The sequence below is a fragment of the Electrophorus electricus genome, chromosome 18, assembly GCF_013358815.1.
Source record: "Electrophorus electricus isolate fEleEle1 chromosome 18, fEleEle1.pri, whole genome shotgun sequence".
Taxonomy (NCBI): Eukaryota; Metazoa; Chordata; class Actinopteri; order Gymnotiformes; family Gymnotidae; genus Electrophorus; species Electrophorus electricus.
The window spans coordinates 13,099,159-13,121,658 of NC_049552.1; the positions used below are offsets into that span (position 1 = coordinate 13,099,159).

Below are 22,500 nucleotides of genomic sequence, written 5' to 3' on the forward strand. Positions count from 1 at the left end.
TGATTCTGGGTCTAATTCGACAATTTATCAGTCCTCTAATCCACAGTCAGAGCCACACCCATCAAGCGCTCATGGCCACACCCACTGGAGCAGCTGTCGCCCACAACCTCCCACCTGCCTTTGCTGGGGGTTCTCCACTGGGGTTTAGTCATTTCGTTCCAGCCGCACCCTGGCGCGCCAGGCACAGGTCAGCGGTTGGCACCTCCTAAATCGCAGCCTGCTCCGGTGACCTACATTTTCATCATACAGTCATGCTTCAACTGTAAGGGTGGAGGCGCAGAGGAGCAACAAAATAGCTTCAGCTTCCAAGCGCCAAGTCAAGGACTCGGTTAGGTGTAGCATTTTTGCAGATATTTACCTAACATAACTTTCAAACACATGAAGATCAAAGACATTATCAGAGACCCTCTTCAATTTTTCATGCTGTAAAGCTCTTTTCATTTGAAAACTGGGATTAGTTTCTGTTTTCCTCAGTGTCTGTAAGATGAAGTGTTACATCTTATACGGAAGGATTATGAAACCTTGCGTTTCTGCAGGACCCTTGTATCTATGCTCTGTGAAGAACTCTCAAGGGACGACTCTACTTAAAATGGTGTCTATGCAGAACCTGAAAGTGGGAACCTTTATCTCAAATGTTCTGATAATTTCTTTGAGATATGCCTAGTTAACGTGTCTTCCAGGACTTTGTCGGGCAGTCTTTGTAGCGGTAGTCTTGCTTCTGTAAATAACTTCAGATGATTACAGAAACAAACAGCAGACAGACACGGCTTTTAGCTGACAGTTGTTCTCCCTCCGTTTCTCACTTACATCAAAAGTTCTTCGGGAGACCCTTTTTTTTGTGAAGCTTGTTATGTTTCCAGTGTTGTTTGGAAACCTCAGCACACATGCCGGAGCAAATAACAGAAACCTCTCGTGACTCCTACGTCCCCGCCGCTGTTTTGATTTTTTCTAGAGATTACCATTTGCCGTGCATTATCTTTCCTGCTGAGACCAGCCTTAAAATTTAATAACCCCCACTGAATTGTGTCCGAGTTCCAATCATTTGCCCGGGGGAGGTCTTCATTTGAAATGAACACCTCTTAATGCCTTGTGTTAAATCACTTTGCAGTTCTGCAGGGTGAGGAGAGGAGTATGTAGAAAGAGAGAGAGAGAGAGAGAGAGAGAGAGAGAGAGAGAGAGAGAGAGAGCGGTTAGACATCCTCGGCTTGTCCACCTCTAGGGCTGATTGCTTATGATTATATCACACACACCCCACCCCCGCCTCTCCGGATGGTACAGTCTAGCCCATTATTTGTCCATATATCAGCTGCCACTTCCAGATCCTCAGCCAATCCCACGCTCCACTGGCCAACTCCGGTCAGCAGTCCCTGAGCCATCGCCACCCCGTCTATCAGATCGAGTTGAGAGTCATCACTTCATCCCCTCCGGGTCTTTGTCAATAAATCTGCGTTCGCACCAAACCCGTTTGGAGCTCCCTTTTTTGGATCCGTGGTGTGAATGTTGATAACGCTCCACCAGGTTCGCGGCTGGTTCCTCACGGGTGGTTTTCCGGCTGAGTGCGGGACAGGGCACAGGCGGTGTCTCCAGCTAGATGAGGACGGAGGGCCAGCGCCAGCACAGTGGCTGAACACCGGGAAGACTCGAGGCACTGTTCTAATGCAGTGAGGCGTTGGGTGTCTGATGCAGTGAGGCGTGGTGTCTGACGCAATGAGGCGTTGGGTGTCTGATGCAGTGAGTCGTGGTGTCTGACGCAATGAGTCGTGGTGTCTGACGCAGTGAGGTGTTGGATGTCTGATGCAGTGAGTCATGGTGTCTGACGCAATGAGGCGTTGGGTGTCTGATGCAGTGAGGCGTGGTGTCTGACGCAATGAGGCGTTGGGTGTCTGATGCAGTGAGTCATGGTGTCTGACACAGTGAGGCGTTGGGTGTCTGATGCAGTGAGTTGTGGTGTCTGATGCAGTGAGGCGTTGGGTGTCTGACGCAGTGAGTCATGGTGTCTGACGCAGTGAGTCATGGTGTCTGATGCAGTGAGGCGTTGGGTGTCTGATGCAGTGAGTCGTGGTGTCCGATGCAGTCAGTCGTGGTGTCTGACGCAGTGAGTTGTGGAGTCTGACACAGTGATGCTCTGTGTCTGATGCAGTGAGGCAGGGTACTCAGTTTCACTTTGAGCAATAACAGCTCATAGAATGCAATGTCAATATCTCAAAGTGGAGCAAAAACAAAGAACTCATAAAAAAGTGACATGATTTTTCAATTTCGCTGTCTCCAAAAGAAGCTGTACGCTAACTCAGATTTTTGTAAAGGTGTTTGCACCTCGCTAACACAGATTTTTGTAAAGGAGTTTGCACCTCGCTAACTCAGACTCTTCCCATGGCAGAACTTAGTGGAAGTTTCCAAAAATTTGAATCAGGCCTGATAATCAGGGCCAGCGCTTTAGATAAGAGAGTACAGGCACACTGGACTTTTTCCGCAACACTAGCCTCTGGATTAGAAATCACTCTGTGTCTGGCACTTTGTTGTTCAAGGGGCTTCAAGGCCTTTTATCTGTCTGTTGTTGTTGTTGTTGTTGTTGTCATTGTTGTTGTTTTGTTCTTTTTTATCTGAATCCTTTTCTAGAGGTATCTAAAATTCTCACTCTGTTTTATTCTGGCTCACCCTAGACACTTCCAGATATTATCAGCTCTCCTGCAGGGCCGCCCAAGTAACAGATGATGAAACACATGCATTTAAATTTAGCCTTATCTTCAGCTTCATCAAGGCCACAATCAAACATTTTCATGCCTTAAATTTGAAAATGGTTGATTATGCAATATCGCAACAGATTTCAAGAGAAACCAATCATTCATTGCAATTTTCAGCATGATTGTCTCTGTCTGTGTGTGTGTGTGTGTGTGGTGTGTGTGTGTGTGTGTGTGTGTGTGCGAATAACGCTGCTGTATGTAAGAGATGGCCAGCTTTACAAACCCTGTCATGCTATAAACATGTTACCTAGATGTTATTATTTTAGCACACTGGGAATTAATTGTCATATTCCCACAGGAAGACACATTAATATCTAAGGAAACAGGCACCTGTAGTCCAGGTGTTTTCCCTGCGCCGACATGACACAGTAATGCGCCAGCAAGTAGGAAGAGGGCTGCACGTTTGGATTGGATTTGTGTTGGCTCCGTTTGTTTGCTTCGAAGGTCAAACAAAGCAATTTGCTGACAAGTGACCTGATTAAAAATGGCTCGCCGCAATGCAGGTGAGCGAAAAGAGAACGCGCGCGAGCGAGGGCGAGAGAGAGAGCGAGGAGCGAGAGAGGAGAGAGAGAGAGAGAGAGAGAGAGGGAGAGAGAGAGAGAGAGAGAGAGAGAGAGAGAGAGAGAGAGAGAGAGAGAGAGAGAGAGAGAGAGAGAGAACGGGGGCCGCGCGGTTTTCCATTACCGACGAGACGTGCGCGCGCCTGCGCTTCTCGGCAGCCGTGTGATGGGGGGGCTCGCGATAGTTACGTCGGCGCGTGGCGCAGGTGGAGGAGCGCGTCGGCGCGCTCGCGAAAGAAGCGGCAGCTCAGAGCGTTTCCGCTCCGTCCAGGCAGCTTTAAGCGGAGGGAAGATTAAGGTTAAGGCAACGCGACAGCCAAAGCGCTCGACTGTAAATTGTATTTCTTTTTTTAAAATTATTTTTTATCTTTGAAGTCCATAAATTTTACTGCATTATAGTCATAAATCTGCATGTTTTTCTTAGGGCTGTGTATACCTAACCACAATCATTTTGTAATTAACAACATACAGGTGTTTCTCACACGTTCTATGCATTCTGCAAGCTATTCATTGCAGAACTTAAATCCGAACCATGTTTTTTTTTTTTGTTTATTTATTTTTGCATTTAATCCCATACCTGTTCAATTATACAGTGCTAATTATTCTAACTGAATGCTTCAGATTTCCTGACGCTACTAAGATCCCCTAAAGTTCTTATATTCGTAAAACATCTAAAAGTTAAGCGCGAAAGATTTTTGTAAACACATGGGGACAGTGTTTTTCCATAGACTCCTATCAGAATAATCTTCCTTCTGTACTCGTTTCTGAGAGGCTGACGTGCGCAGCCAGAGAGATAGAGAGAGATAGACTGGAGGGGCTGAGGGAAGGGTGTGTTGTGTGTGTGTGTGTGTGTGTGTGTGTGGGGGGGAGGGTCGGTGTTCTGAAGGGTCCAGAGAGACCAGCAGAATGTCGACAGAGACGAGAGAGAGAGAAGGCGCAGAGCAGGCGAGCACTCCGTGGAGACAGGCACTGAGTGAGTGGTCTCCCCAGAGACGGGGAGCGAGGGCCCAGCTGCAGGCTCAAGCGTGGAGTTGTCTGGACATTAAGAGTCCACGCATGAGTTTTACTCTACTCGAGAAGGCGCGCGCGTTTGTGTGTGTGGGAATGCATGTGAATGTTGTACTATGCTACAATTCTTTTTTCTTTTTTTCCCTACTTAGCATTGCTCACCGAAAAATTTGTGCTCGGTTCAAACATGTTTTGTATTATTGTATTATTATTAGTATTTTCACTTTTTGTGTAATCTCCTGTTTTCCATACTGTGTCTTATTGCAGATCAGGTTTATGGAAAAAACCCACCAAGAACAGGCTGTGCTGATCAACTGGACACATTTGACCGAACAGTTATTGACAAAGCAGTTACATGGTGCAGAATGGGAGTTTCTCCTCTAAAATCAATTGTCTGAGTTAGCCAGAGTAACAACAGAGGGTGAGATCAGGCAAGCAGTCTGTTAGCTATGACTGTATAAACCACTCCAGGGGAGATGACACAGAAGGAGGTAGAGAATGAATAAGTGAGAGAAAGAGAGCGAGAGACAGAGAGAGAGAAAGGAGCGAGAGTTTTTTGCAATGATTTACAAATCAGTTTGATGTTTCTTAGACTCATAAATCTTTGCCCCCTTAATGAGTATCTCATTAGAATTGCACTTAATTATCCCTCAGATGACAAATGAATAAGTAAAGGGCTAATGAACACAAATTGAGCTGAATCGTGTCTTTTATTGATACCAAGCAAAAGTGAATCATTGAATTGCATCTTTAATTGATGCCATGCACCAATGAATCACTGAATTGCATCTTTAATTGATGCCCTGCAACAGTGAATTCCTGAGATCAGCTCCATGTCTCCTGCCTCCGAGCCTGGGCTGGAAACTGGGCGCTCTGGTCCAAAGTTGCGATGTGCTTGACTTTATCCAGTATAACTGGGTTAACTGGGTTGACTGGGTGACACACTAAATAAGATGTTAGACATGTCCTTACTGTACAGTACTGAAGAGATTTTTTTGTTCTGTCTCTTCTCATCCCAACAGATCTGCGATAAAGAGTGGCACTACTATGTCATCAACGTGGAGTTTCCCACGGTGACGCTCTTCGTCGACGGTGTGACCTATGAACCTTACCTTGTGACAGACGATTGGCCCATCCACCCCTCCCAGATCGATGTGCAGCTGACCGTTGGCGCCTGTTGGCAAGGTGAGGGCAGGAAGGATGCGAAAGTGTACAGAGGTCCATCACACTGACCTAGGATGAGTTTTTGCTTTGTTAACCATGCCTTGGGCCATTTTGCCAAAGAAAGACAAAAATGATCTGAGACCAGGACAATAGTGCAGCTTCCGGAAACAGGAGAAGGAGCGCTACAAATGCATTACTGTGCGTAAAAGACCGTTGCGAACTGGCCCCACTTTCCCGAGCCCCGCTTTCAGAGAAGTGATGAAATAATTTACAGAAGTAAGAAAGGGAGAAGAGATACAGACATTTACATGAACTGAAATGAAAGGCAGGAGCAAGATGAAAGAAGCAGTCCCATGGCCCGCGGAAACAGGGCCGGCCGACGGTTTTTTCCTTTATTTGAAAAGGTCCATGCAGAAAGTTAGCCCTGCCGCCTCCATTACTGAGAAACAACAAGCCGGCAGCGCTCCGAACTAAGACCGACGTCCCCTTCTTTGCTTTTAACGCCGCGAACCAGCGCCGTGCTGACGACTGCGCCTCCAACGTCCCGGTTTTCCGTCGGCTGTCCGGCGTGTAGATTTCCCCTCGTATGTGCCGATCGCTGCCCACCCCCCACCCCCCACCCCCACCCACCTGATTTGATTGGGAGGGAAGCCCCCAGCGTGCGGATTAAACGGCTGTGAACAGAGGAGTGCGCTTGCTATTACAAGCCAATGAATCTGGCCTAAGCCCCACTAAGCCGCGACTGATAACTCTTCAGGCTGTTAGCAGGAGCAATTGCTTTTCCTGTTCGCTCCATTCTGACTTGGCACAAGCGAGAACTTAATGGGCAAGCTGTCTCACAACGGAAGCCCCGGGCCGAGGGCCTTCAGGGTGGGCAAATTGAGATCCTTATCGCTGTCTAAGACAGGAACAGGCCCCGGCGCCTGTTGTTTCCAAGACGCACTAAAGAGGATTAGCGCAAGCATGTCAGTTAAGCTAACTTAGCGGTAAGGCACGCCTCATGCCGGGGCTGTTGCCGCTATTGCACTGGGTGCCTGCACGTCGGTTCTGGGGCAGGTTATTTCCTCAGAAAGCACTAGGCGGCATGACTGACGGGTTTTTGGGGGGGATCTAGCCACGTAGCCTTTTTTAGCATGGCGCGTCCTGCGATTCCGCCGCGGAAATGCGCGGCAACGGCTGCCCCGGTAACGCCCTCCTCTCGTGCGTAAAAAGCCGCCCAGCGCGCCGCCTCTGCTGGAACATTTAATTGATAACATCTGTCGGGGAATAATTTAAAAATCATAGGCAATTAGGCACGGCAAACAGAAAGGGGATGTGTCTGCCGGGCATCTCCGAGTGTCAGCGCTGGCTGCCGTGGGAGCCATTACAGTTCTCAGGAGCTGGCAGCTCGTCAGGCGGACTGGACTGGAGCGGAAGAAACAAACGCACTGATATGACGGAGACAGGGAGCTTTTATCCACGCAGCCTGTAGCCAGCACTTAACGTCCAAGAGGACGTTGGGCGAAGACGCCTGCCGTTAGGCGAGCCCACGTTTCACGGACTGTTATTTTGGGATGTGTGCGTGCGCGTGTGGCAGGCGGAGAGGTGACAACGCCGCGCTTCACGCAGTACTTCCGAGGGAGTCTGTCGGGACTGACCGTTCGTCCCGGGAAGATCGAGACACAGAAGGTCATCTCGTGTCTGCAGGCGTGCAAGGAGGGGCTGGACATCAACTCACTGGAGAGCCTGGGCAAAGGCATCAAGGTGTACACCGTGCACACACACACGCACACACACACACGCACACGCACACGCACACGCGCACGCACACACACACGCACACGCACACACACACACACGCACACACACACGCACACACACACGCAGACACACACACGCAGACACACACGCAGACACACACACACACACGCGCACACACACACACACCCGCGCGTGCACACACACACACACACACGCACACACATACACACACGCACACACAATCACGCACACACACACACACGCAGACACACACACGCGCGCGCACACACACACACACTCACACACATGCAGACACACACACACGCGCACGCGCACACATGCAGACACACACACACACACATGCAGAGACACACACACGCAGACACACACACGCAGACACACACACACACACGCACACACACACGCACACACACACACACCCGCGCGTGCACACACACACACACACACGCACACACATACACACACGCACACACAATCACGCACACACACACACACGCAGACACACACACACGCGCGCGCACACACACAAACACACACACACTCACACACATGCAGACACACACACACGCACATGCAGACACACACACACACACATGCAGACACACACAAACACACACACACTCACACACATGCAGACACACACACACGCGCCCGCGCACACATGCAGACACACACACACACACATGCAGACACACACACGCAGACACACACACGCGCGCGCACACACGCGCGCACACAAACACACACACACTCACACACATGCAGACACACACACACACGCGCACGCGCACACATGCAGACACACACACACACACACATGCAGACACACACACACGCAGACACACACACGCGCGCGCACACAAACACACACACACTCACACACATGCAGACACACACACACACGCGCACGCGCACACATGCAGACACACACACACACATGCAGACACACACACACGCAGACACACACACGCGCGCACACACACGCACACACGCAAACACACACACACTCACACACATGCAGACACACACACACATGCGCACGCGCACACATGCAGACACACACACACACACACACGCAGACACACACACACGCAGACACACACGCGCAGACACACACACACACGCACGCACACGCACACGCGCAAAAGCCTTTTGACACAAATTCTAAATTCACATCACACTGATATCTTTTAACACCTCCCTCTGTCCTCTTCTCTCTCAGTTCCACTTCAACCCAGCCCAGTCTGTGCTGGTTATGGAAGGAGAGGAGCTGGAGAGTATCCACGCTGCCATGGCCAAGGTCTCCTACATCAACTCACGCCAATTCCCCACGCCGGGGCTGCGGCGTCTACGGGTGACCACCGCCGTTCAGTGAGTGCTGGAGCTAAGCGCCGGCCTTCCCGAACGCCTCATTCCCAGTTCTGGCCTCAAGTCACGGGGCACTTAACCAACTGTGCGGATCAGACCTTCCCGTTGTAATCGCTTCATTTACACCTGCAAAACAAACAAATAAAAAAAGCTTTTCCGCGCAAGACGAGGGCCGTCGGCGACGCCGCTCACCGTCGGGACACGCCTCAGCCTGCGCCCGGCTTTTCTGACGGCCTCGTTTATGCGCCGTTACTCATCTTCCGAGAACGGCATGTTGTAATCCACGTGTCCTCCAAATCAGGCGAACAGCTTGAGCACACAGAACTCTAGTCACACTTGGCAATTACTTCCCCAATCAACCAGAAAATAGAGCAGATTCGTGTGCAGGCAGTGTGTGTTTTAGGTGATGCCATTTAAATAGATGCTATTACCATGTAACTTAAGCACGATTGCTGTGGCTGGGCCCCTAAATGGAACACAAATCCCCTTTGTTTACCGGGTGTGAGCAAAAGGAATGGTATTAATTACAGTACAAAAGAAAGAAGAATAGATTTTTTTTCCCTAAGCAACGCGCTGCGCTCTCTAATCAATACCACACAGCGCGCGGATGAGGCTGGGTTGTCTAGGTTACTGATGGCATCTCGTGTCTCAGCTGCTCTGGCCACTAAAGATAGAGGGGGAAAGCGAGCGAGAGAAGCAGAAAGAAAGGGAGAGAAAGAATGAGTGAGAGAGAGCAAAAGAGCTAGTAGTGCTCACAAAAATGAGACTCAAAAGGAGACAGAGAGAGAGAGAGAGAGACAGATGGAGAGAGAGAGAGCCACGGTACAGTTCAATTTTGAGGGTATTGAAGTGTGTGCATGTGTTTGTATATAGTGTGCTTGTGTGAGTGTGTGTGTGTGTGTGTCTGTGTGTGTGTGTGTACATTCTGTATATGTGTTTTGTGCGTGTAAATATGTGTGCTGTGGTCTATGTGTATGTGTGTGTGTGTGTGTGTGTGTGTGTGTGTGTGTGTGTGTGTGTGTGTGTGTGTGTAGGGAGGGGGATTATGGTAAACAGGCAGCTACGCTGTATCTCTGTGTCAGTGTCTAATGGTGCAACTGCAGGATGCTGGGAACAGAGAGACCTGTTGAAAGATATAATACACACAGCTCTACACAACACACCATAACACACAGCTCTACACAACACACCATAACACACAGCTCTACACAACACACCATAACACACAGCTCTACACAACACACCATAACACACAGCTCTACACAATACACCATAACACACAGCTCTACAGAATACACCATAACACACAGCTCTACACAATACACCATAACACACAGCTCTACACAACACACCATAACACACAGCTCTACACAACACACCATAACACACAGCTCTACACAACACACCATAACACACAGCTCTACAGAATACACCATAACACACAGCTCTACAAAATACACAGCTCTACACAACACACCATAACACAGCTCTACACAACACACCATAGCACACAGCTCTATACAACACACCATAACACAGCTCTACACAACACAACATAACACACAGCTCTACACAACACACCATAACATACAGCTCTACACAACACACCATAACACACAGCTCTACACAACACACCATAACATACAGCTCTACACAATACACCATAACACACAGCTCTATACAACACACAGCTCTACACAACACAACACACCATAACATACAGCTCTACACAATACACCATAACACACAGCTCTACACAATACACAGCTCTACACAACACGCCATAACACAGCTCTACACAACACACCATAACACACAGCTCTACACAACACACCATAACACACAGCTCTACACAACACACCATAACACAGCTCTACACAACACACAGCTCTATACAACACACAGCTCTACACAACACACCATAACACACAGCTCTACACAACACACAGCTCTACACAACACACAGCTCTACACAACACACCACAACACACAGCTCTACACAACACACCACAACAAACAGTTCTACACAACACACAGCTCTACACAACACACCATAACACACAGCTCTACATAACACACAGCTCTACACAACACACCACAACACACAGCTCTACACAACACACCACATCACACAGCTCTACACAACACACAGCTCTATACAACACACAGCTCTACACAACACACCATAACACAGTTCTACAAAACACACAGCTCTACACAACAAACCATAACACACAGCTCTACACAACACACAGCTCTACACAACACAACATAACACACAGGTCTACACAACACACCATAACACACAGCTCTACACAACACACAGCTCCACACAACACACCACAACACACAGCTCTACACAACACACCACAATAAACAGTTCTACACAACACACCACAACACACAGCTCTACACAACACACACAGCTCTACACAACACACAGCTCTACACAACACACATACAAACAGTTCTACAAAACACACAGCTCTACACAACAAACCATAACACACAGCTCTACACACACACCACACCACAGCACAACACACAGCTCTACACAACACACCATAACACACAGCTCTAGACAACACACCACAACAAACAGATCTACACAACACACCACAACACACAGCTCTACACAACACAGCATAACACACAGCTCTACATAACACACAGCTCTACACAACACACCACAACACACAGCTCTACACAACACACCACATCACACAGCTCTACACAACACACAGCTCTATACAACACAGCTCTACACAACACACCATAACACAGTTCTACAAACACACAGCTCTACACAACAAACCATAACACACAGCTCTACACAACACACCACAACACACAGCTCTACACAACACACAGCTCTACACAACACAACACATCACACAGCTCTACACAACACGCCATAACACACAGCTCTACACAACACATCATAACATACAGCTCTACACAACACACAGCTCTATACAACACACAGCTCTACACAACACACCACAACACACAGCTCTACACAACACACCACAACACACAGCTCTACACAACACACCATAACACACAGCTCTACATAACACACAGCTCTACACAACACACCACAACACACAGCTCTACACAACACACCACATCACACAGCTCTACACAACACACAGCTCTATACAACACACAGCTCTACACAACACACCATAACACAGTTCTACAAAACACACAGCTCTACACAACAAACCATAACACACAGCTCTACACAACACACCACAACACACAGCTCTACACAACACACAGCTCTACACAACACACAGCTCTACACAACACACCACAACAAACAGTTCTACACAACACACCACAACACACAGCTCTACACAACACACCACATCACACAGCTCTACACAACACACAGCTCTATACAACACACAGCTCTACACAACACACCACATCACACAGCTCTACACAACACACAGCTCTATACAACACAGCTCTACACAACACACCATAACACAGTTCTACAAAACACACAGCTCTACACAACAAACCATAACACACAGCTCTACACAACACACCACAACACACAGCTCTACACAACACACAGCTCTACACAACACAACACATCACACAGCTCTACACAACACGCCATAACACACAGCTCTACACAACACATCATAACATACAGCTCTACACAACACACAGCTCTATACAACACACAGCTCTACACAACACACCATAACACACAGCTCTAGACAACACACCACAACAAACAGTTCTAAACAACACACCACAACACACAGCTCTACACAACACACCATAACACACAGCTCTACATAACACACAGCTCTACACAACACACCACAACACACAGCTCTACACAACACACCACATCACACAGCTCTACACAACACACAGCTCTATACAACACACAGCTCTACACAACACACCATAACACAGTTCTACAAAACACACAGCTCTACACAACAAACCATAACACACAGCTCTACACAACACACCACAACACACAGCTCTACACAACACACAGCTCTACACAACACACCACAACACACAGCTCTACACAACACACAGCTCTATACAACACACAGCTCTACACAACACACCACAACACAGTTCTACAAAACACACAGCTCTACACAACAAACCATAACACACAGCTCTACACAACACACCACAACACACAGCTCTACACAACACACAGCTCTACACAACACAACATAACACACAGCTCTAGACAACACACCACAACAAACAGCTCTACACAACACACCACATCACACAGCTCTACACAACACACAGCTCTATACAACACACAGCTCTACACAACACACCATAACACAGTTCTACAAAACACACAGCTCTACACAACAAACCATAACACACAGCTCTACACAACACACCACAACACACAGCTCTACATAACACACAGCTCTACACAACACACCACAACACACAGCTCTACACAACACACAGCTCTACACAACACGCCATAACACACAGCTCTACACAACACACCATAACACACAGCTCTACACAACACACAGCTCTACACAACACACCACAACACACAGCTCTACACAACACACAACACACAGCTCTACACAACACACCACAACACACAGCTCTACACAACACACCACATCACACAGCTCTACGCAACACACAGCTCTATACAACACACAGCTCTACACAACACACCATAACACAGTTCTACAAAACACACAGCTCTACACAACAAACCATAACACACAGCTCTACACAACACACCACAACACACAGCTCTACACAACACAACATAACACACAGCTCTACACAACACGCCATAACACAGCTCTACACAACACACCATAACACACAGCTCTACACAACACACAGCTCTATACAACACACAGCTCTACACAACACACCACAACAAACAGCTCTACACAACACACCACAACACACAGCTCTACACAACACACCACATCACACAGCTCTACACAACACACAGCTCTATACAACACACAGCTCTACACAACACACCATAACACAGTTCTACAAAACACACAGCTCTACACAACAAACCCTAACACACAGCTCTACACAACACAACATAACACACAGCTCTACACAACACACCACAACAAACAGTTCTACACAACACACCACAACACAGCTCTACACAACACACCATAACACACAGCTCTACACAACACACAGCTCTACACAACACACAGCTCTACACAACACGCCATAACACACAGCTCTACACAACACACCATAACACAGTTCTACAAAACACACAGCTCTACACAACAAACCATAACACACAGCTCTACACAACACACCACAACACACAGCTCTACACAACACACACAACACACAGCTCTACACAACACACAGCTCTACACAACACAACATAACACACATCTCTACACAACACGCCATAACACACAGCTCTACACAACACACCATAACACACAGATCTACACAACACACAGCTCTACACAACACACCATAACACACAGCTCTACACAAAACACCATAACACACAGCTCTACATGACACACAACTCTACACAATACACCATAACACACAAATCTACACAATACACAGCTCTACACAACACACAGCTCTACACAACACACCATAACACACAGATTTACACAACACACCATAATACACAGCTCTACACAACACACAGCTCTACACAACACACCACAACACACAGATCTACACAACACACAGCTCTACACCATACACAACACACAGCTCTACACAACACACCACAACACACAGTTCTACACATTACACCATAACACACAGTTCTACACATTACACCATAACACACAGCTCTACACATTATACCATAACACACAGCTCTACACAACACACCATAACACACAGCTCTACACAACACAACACAACACACAGCTCTACACATTATACCATAACACACAGATCTACACAACACACCACAACACACAGTTCTACACAATACACCACAAACCATAACACACAGCTCTATACAACACAACACAACACACAGCTCTACACAACACACCACAACACACAGCTCTACACATTACACCATAACACACAACTCTTCACAACACACCACAACACACAGCTCTACACAACACACCACAACACACAATTCTACACAATACTGGACAGCATATCACAGGATAAATGGTGCAATGTGACCAGTGCTGAATGTTCTTCACATGGCTGCACCAAGCCTATCCCAGTGTTCACAACAGTAACAGTGTTCACAGTAGTAACAGTGTCCATAGTCAGTCGAGGTCTGTCATGAGTCTGTCTGAGATCTTCTTTTTTTTTGTTTGATGTGCCATGTGCACTGATCATTGCCTCTTTGCAGTTCAAACATCGCCCTTTTAGCAAAGCTGTATGCCCAGTTTTGTCCTGCTTCACGTGTCCGGCCGGTGTCCTGTCGTGCTGCTGACACCCTATTAACACCTGACCGCCACTTAAGACCTACGGCAAATACCTGCCGGCTCTGCTCTGACTCACGCTGGGCTGTGTGTTTAGCCCCCAACGCCTCTTCATTTGTCCCCTGCACACAGAGCAGGAAGGACGAGGACGTTTGGGCTGACACCCAGCTAATGAAAGCTACTGGTTCCCAAATGAGACCTAACATGGCGAGAGGCTGCTGCAACGAAATGACAACGGACCGTGCTGGCGGATAAACAGAGCAGCCCGTTCCAGCTGAGACCTGCGCCCTGACCATTCGAGTTAGCCCCGCCGAGGCGGGGGAGCGCAACCCTCTCTCTCTCTCCACGGTCACAAGCGGGCCCCGAGCCTTGGCCGCGCCCGCTTAAGCGCGTTTAAGCGCGTTAAAGCGCTCGGGCGCCATGCCGCTGGCCCACAGCTGGAATGGCGGCGATTAGCCATAATTGTTTTGTTGGTTCTGCGCTATTTTGCCTACCGCTATGCCCCCCAGCCAACTTCCCCTCCCTCCCCAACACATCTAAGGCCGGTTTCCAGAGCGCTGAACGAATCCACGTTTAGGATGCCGTCTAAGGAATTATGCCTGGAGTGTCACTCTAGCAGGAAAGACCCGTTGTCTGGAAACAAACAGCTAGTTCTTAATTAGAAGGCTGAGTATGACATTGAATAAATAAGCGATAAGGCGGTTCTTCTCATCTCAATTGAAAACGAGTAATTACCAGTGGTGTGTGTGTGTGTTTGGAGTGTGTGTTCGGAGTGCGAATCCTTGGAAGCTTCTTATGCCTGTCTTGGTCCGTGTTCCAAAGCCGGAGGGAATCCTGAGAGCCCGGCATAGCTTCCCTGGCTTGTTCTGGATTCTCCCACACATGGTGCCAGAATTCCCCATGCTGTGGGCGGGACAGGACTGCCCGTCCCTGTGCCCTGCTAAGCCCGTAATGGTTTCTTTGTGTCTTTATTTAGCCGTTTCTGTAGCCTGTTCATACATCTGCGGATGTATGTCAGTAACTGTCAGTAACTGTCATCACAGTGCTGTGGGCTCGTCACCTGTGAGGTGTGGCATTGTGGGATTCGCTTTTTCCACTGAAGTTATGAGGTGATAATTAGAATATGGAGACAGAAGCACAGCTAGTCGGCCGCAAATATCCAAAGATTACACTTGGATGTGTATATGACGTTTCTGCTTTTGTTAACTATGTATGCCAATGTATTGTTAAGTATGTGTGCCAATGTGTGTGTGTGTGTGTGTTTTATCACCCATGCTCGAGTCCTCTGTGAGCGTTTTTAGCGTGTCGTTCATGCGTTTCTTCGCGTCTTTGCCGTGGTTCAGGTGTTTTGGTGAGGACACATGTATCTCGATCCCGGACACAAAGGCGGCGGTGATGGTGCTTCCTCCCAGTGAGCCACGCATCACCATCCTGGGAGCAGAGAGGGTCACGGTTCCCGCCGCTGACCTCTGCAGCCCTGCCGGGGTCGCGCTCTTCAGCGAGGTCCACATCATCAGCACCATCAGCAAGAGTGATAGCGCCTTCAGCACAGGTGTGTAGCACGCACACACACACACACACACACACACACACACGTGAGAATTAAGGGCACAGACAGAGTTAAGTGGGGCAGAGTCCAACGCCCCTCCCCTTCTCCCAGTTCTGTTTCTACTAATAATATTCTAATAATATTGCCACACGTGTACATGTGAATTCGTTCTGTTGAGGAATAAACTACATGCATATTATGTCACTTTGTTTTGCACCATCAGTTCCTGTTAGTCAGATAACGCAAGCTTGCAAAATGAACAGTTTACTGGTTGTATTTCTCATTTCACAAGCTTGTGTTAGTTAGCAGTGCCCTCTTTTGCCAACATATCCGATGCCTTTGCTTTAGTGGTCTCACACATGGTTTTCGGAGGTTAAATGGTTATATGTGGTTAGTTTTAAATTAATTATCAGTACCTCGCGTTCTGTGTGACAGTAGTTTCTAAATATTAGTGGACAATTTCTGCATTGTGAACAGAGAAATTGAAAGAAACCGATGGTTAGCCACTCAATCGTTCGGAAAGATACTGGGTCATTATGGGTAATGTAGTGCTTGTTGTGAATTTGCATGGTGCTAATGTTTGTCAGGTAGGTCTGTTCAACAATCCATGTTAAAACATAAAGCGTTATGGCTTTTGTATTGACCTTTTGCCCCCATGGTTATAATGGGGGCATGGAAACATTTCGTTGGGGCACATGTCAAAACACACACACACACACACATACGCACACATGCATGGATCAGTATTTGTATTGTGAGCAGAATGTGCCAGTCTGTATGTATTTATGTTTTTGTTATGTAAGGATGTGGTCCATGATTAGCCAATAAGTCACGGTGGCCCGTGTTATTACACCTTTTACGAATGCTGCCCTGTTTCAGCCAAAGTTCCTTTAAAAACCTGCACCTTGTTTTATTGAATGTCTCGCACTCTTCCTCCAGAGACGATAAATCACAAAAAGAAATTTCATACCCAATCAATAGCTGCAGGTGGACAGTGTATTTTGTGTTTGTGGCTGTGTGTGTGTGTATGTGTGTGTGTGTGTGTGTGTGTGTGTGTGTGTATGTACGCGCGTGCAGGCCACAGACCCGGTGTGCTGGAAGTCATGCATAACCTGGACTACTGTGACGTGCTGGTGATCGGAGAGGAGCTGAACCCCGAGCAGGAGGGTGTGGAGATCCATCACAGCTCTCTGCTGGGCAAACATCTTGACGCCACCAACTCCACCTCCGGCATGTCCGTATACGGTAGGGCTCGCACCACCAGCTCTGCCACCTCCACCTCCACCTCCTCTTATTTTTCCTGAACAAAACAAAACAGAATAGCACCACTTACATGTGTATAAGAGTCTCGGCTAATTGCTGTAAACATACACATATAACAAACCTCGCCTAAACACTAATGCTGCAGCTACTGCCAAAATGTGCATCGAAAATGGAATTTTTTGGATAGCACGACCGTTGCCTTTCGACGAGCTTGCTGTTGGCAAACGATTCCCACGCGTCTCTTTGCATGAAATCCCTGTGTGTTTGCGTCCGTGCGGGGCTGGCTGCTCTCAGCCCGCACAGACGAGTACTGGCCAGAACGGACTTCCTGCACATGATTAATGTGAGATGTGATGCTCAGACAAACATTTTTCAGTAATAAGCTGCTGTCAGCATACTATAATCTAACAGGCTACCTTCTTAACTGATTGTAATGCATTTTGCTCTAATACAGTGTTTACAGTCTATAGTGCATTTTGCTCTAAAGTGCTCTAGTATAGTTCACTACTGATAAGGTGAAATTTTCAGAGGTTGACCTCACATTCCTACAGTGATAGAATGATAAAGTCCTTCTGCCAGACACTGCGATCAGTGGAAACGTGCAGACTTTTTCTAGAATATACAAGTGGAGCATGGTGTATGAAATTATCATGACGACATTGGTATCAGTAAGTTGTATATAAAAAGAATCCTTAATCTCTTTCAATAAATGGTCGTTAGCTAAGTGTTTGGTTGGGTGCTTATAATGTACGATTTCCTTTAAGTGCTGCGCTGTTGCATCATATTATCTAGTAACACTTCAAGAATGATCTAGTAACACTTCAAAAAAAGATTCGGTCTCATAGTTCAGTGATCATAAATGCATAATAAAATCCTTTCACACCAGAGCTAGCCTCATTATCACTCACAAGTGTTGGTTTTAAAAAAGTCGAGCCTCTCAGAGCCGGCAAGCGCAGACATGTCCAGTAATAGATTTGTTACCTCTCTCCACTCAAGAGCGTTTTGATCACTCCGAGAACAGGTTCAGGTCGCCATGACGTTCCGTGAAGTGGCGTAAAGGACTCATGTGGGATGTAAAGAGACAAAACCCAGTCAACAGCTCGGTCTGGTGTGGTATTATTTCAGCGAGAGACCACTCAGTCTGAGGTTATGACCTAGGTTGTTTGTACCTTGCCGTTCAAAGATGACCCGTGTGTGTGTGTGTGTGTGTGTGTTTGTGGTCTCAGGTGTAGACTCAATGGCACATTATGAGCAGACCATCCGGCAGGTGAGGTACCGCAATCGTCATCCGGCCGGCCTGTCGGAGAGAAAATTCCGGCTCACCTGTTCCGAACTCAACGGCCGCTACACCAGCAATGAGTTTAACCTGGAGGTCAGAGCCTGTCCTCGCAGCATAGCTGCTTTTTGCGTCAGTCTCCCCCGTCGTTCCTGTGTTTCCGAGCCCTCCCACCACCTCGTCTCTGTAGCGTCGCCGCAGCTCCGTTGGAGAACAGCGCGCGCAACGTTTGCACATTCTTGCAACATCTTTCCTTAGCAGCTTTCCGACATACCTGTGCTTCCCGTTGCCCTGTCGGGCTCACCTTGTTTTCATCATCTTCGTCCCTTTCAGGTCGGCATAGTGCACAGCTCGGAGGCTGTGGAGCACGCAAACCATGCCGCCGCCCAGGCCCAGTTCATGCGTCCTGTGCATCACCCGCTGGTGGTCCATGCCGTGGACTCTGGCCACATCTCAGGTTAGAGCCCCAGACTCGTAAACGTGCCTGTAGGTTTACCCGAACTCTGCTATAATGGGATGTTTCACGAGGAAAGTGGTTCACTATGTGGGAGTCAGATATGCAAAAAAATATGTTCGTGCTCATTAAATCTGTAATGCTAGGCAGCACTGCACACTGTGATACCCCCCCCACACACACACACACACACACACACTCACACACACATGGCAAGCTCTTGCAACAATTTATTGTTGATGTTGAATAGCTGCAAGGATTAGACTAAGCCTTCTAACACACACACACACACACACACACACACAAACACACACACCAGGGACACCAGTGATCTCCCCCAAGGGCACATAGGACACAGATGACTGCAGCGAGGAGAATCCTACTCTCAGAGAGAGAGAGAGAGAGAGAGAGAACTGGCAGAATGAGTAATGCTTAGCAGGGAGCGAGTGAGGAACAGCAGGTGGGGCTCTGAGCCCACGCCCTCAGCTGCTGGCTGTAAGCTCCCCGCCTCCTCTCTCTGCTTGAAACGCCTCCATATGTTTGATATGTACGGGAGCCACTGGGAGCCAAAACACCTCCCCCGGTGCAAAAATCTTGCACTGGCACCCTGTCCCGGGCCGTGATGGATGCCGCCTTCCCAGGCATCCCAGCGCCTTCCCCGGCATCTTGTTTGCTAAGTAGGTCACCGCGGCGTGACACGGGCTGTCACGCAGAAAACCCGCGGCAGGCTCGAGAGAGTCCCGTTTGTAACGAATGTCGGTGGTTGTGAGTGATGCCGTCCTGTAACCTCCCGAAGTGGAGCGGGTGTGATGAAGGGGCCTGTCCGTGGCGTCCGAGCGACGACAACACCTCCTACTGACTAATGGTGCGCGGGGGAAAAGGTTGCGACTTAAAGGATGCCTTAAAACCTCGTAAAAATATGTTCCACCATGATCTTTCTCATTGTAAATGTAACATTTTACTTAATCAACACCGCTGTTACACAGCAACAACTGTTAATTACAGTGTAACAGGGCACTGATATTCACTTGTATGTATTCATATTGTTAACTTTATGTACATAGATATTATATATTATTATGTTATAATGTAATTAATGGGATAGTTATATTGTAGTGGGTAACTAAGAAAGTTATAGCCTTCCATTACTTCCCAATATTACGGCAGATAATAGGAAAATGGAAAAATACTCCCTTTTTGTGTGTGTGCGTACGTGCGTGCGTGGCCATAGGCACGCCCCCAGCAGCCACGGCAGTGATCGTTCTGTGTATCGCTGCCCTGGTGGCCATTGTGGTGTTGGGCATCTACCGCATTCACACCACCCACCAGGAAGGCTTGCGAGAGGACGAAGATGGGGGGAAGGAGCCAGAAATGGACTGGGACGACTCCACCCTCACCATCACTGTCAACCCAATGGAGGCAAGCCACGCTCCTGCTTTACTGACACGGGCTTCCGCAAACCGCGTCCTCTGTGGCAGATAGTTGGAGCAATGAGTGATCTCACCTACACATGTCAAAGGAGGCATCAGTTTACAGCCTGACTGCCTCATTACAAAACCTCCCTCACACGCCTCTGATTTAGGTACAAGCTATAGAGATGGACCATTTGTGAATGGTACAAGAGTTACCTAATGTCTTTAATATCTTTCACGGTCAAACATGACGGCAATGTCTTTAAAGGTTCACCTATGAGGTGTCCAGACAAGATCGCTGTTTCTAATAAAGCCGTTAGTGTCATTAGTTTAAGAGTCGATGGCTGTGTTCTACTGGATCCCACTGTAATCCACTGGATCCCACGTAATCCACTGGATCCCACTGTAATCTACTGGATCCCACTGTAATCCACTGGATCTACTGGATCCACAGCTCTGTGAGCCGCTGTCTGTGCGGCCACCCGACTTTGATTTTCATACCAACTGCTGCGAAGGGTTTGCAGACGGTTTGTAAATGGTTTCCTAGAGGTTTCAGGCTTTTGAAAGCCACATGTTATGTTGTCTTGCGCCGTAGTCGATCTACATAAGTGTGTAAAACAGACTGCGGGTCATGTAATACTGTTATAATAATCCAGGTATTATCATAGTGGCATTAGAAACTGTAATGAGCTTTTCAGTTTTTTTCACTATTGGAGGTCTCAGCACTTTTTTTGTTTTTATTGGTGCAGAATATTGTTGGCACACAGAGTGCAGGCGAGACCAGGGACGAGGAGCACTGAGGAGGAAGACGAAGATGATGATGCTGAGGATGAAGAACTGGCTGCAAATCTGTCCAGCGCAGAGTCAGAGGACAGTGAGGAAGAGGAGCAGAGGGAAGTGAAGAAGGGCAATCTGAAGGGCAGAGTGGAGTGGGATCCTCTACACTACCCTATTAGCATCCCATTCCACTCTGTCACACACACACACACACACACACACACACACTCACACACATACACACACACACCCACACACACACACACACACACACCCACACACACACACTCACACACCAACACACACACACACATACACCCACACACACACACACACACACACACACACCACACACACCACACACCCACACACACACACACACACACACAAGCACGCGTGCGCACACACACACACACACACACACACACACATACACACACACACACACACACACAAAACATAAACTCACAGAATCCAGAAATTGTTGCCTGAAAATCTAGTTCCTTATTTATTATTGAACTAGCCGCTCCAATCATGACATTTTGGTGATGCTCACACATGGAGTCCTGTAATGCAATGTTTCCCTCTGCTGGTCAATAATGGAATTGCACCCATATGTCCACCACCCCCCACCCCCCCAAAGCGACACACACACCTACACACACACACACACATACACACACAAATCAAGAGCGCTACTGTAAGTTAAGCAGCCTAATTTGAACAGATC

At 47.8% G+C, this 22,500-nt stretch overlaps 1 protein-coding gene across 1 annotated transcript in view; it reads left to right on the top strand.

The window, feature by feature from the left end:
• Positions 1 to 3,238: 3,238 nt before the first annotated feature.
• LOC113589148 (calsyntenin-2-like) overlaps positions 3,239 to 22,500 on the top strand; it is a 22,723-nt gene continuing 3,461 nt past the window's right edge. The window contains 11 exon segments of the mRNA XM_035536476.1: positions 3,239 to 3,244; positions 5,332 to 5,494; positions 7,050 to 7,216; positions 8,457 to 8,605; positions 16,383 to 16,591; positions 17,666 to 17,833; positions 19,078 to 19,223; positions 19,461 to 19,584; positions 20,813 to 21,000; positions 21,743 to 21,790; positions 21,792 to 21,948. Of these exon segments, the coding sequence (XP_035392369.1) occupies positions 3,239 to 3,244; positions 5,332 to 5,494; positions 7,050 to 7,216; positions 8,457 to 8,605; positions 16,383 to 16,591; positions 17,666 to 17,833; positions 19,078 to 19,223; positions 19,461 to 19,584; positions 20,813 to 21,000; positions 21,743 to 21,790; positions 21,792 to 21,948 (1,525 nt within the window).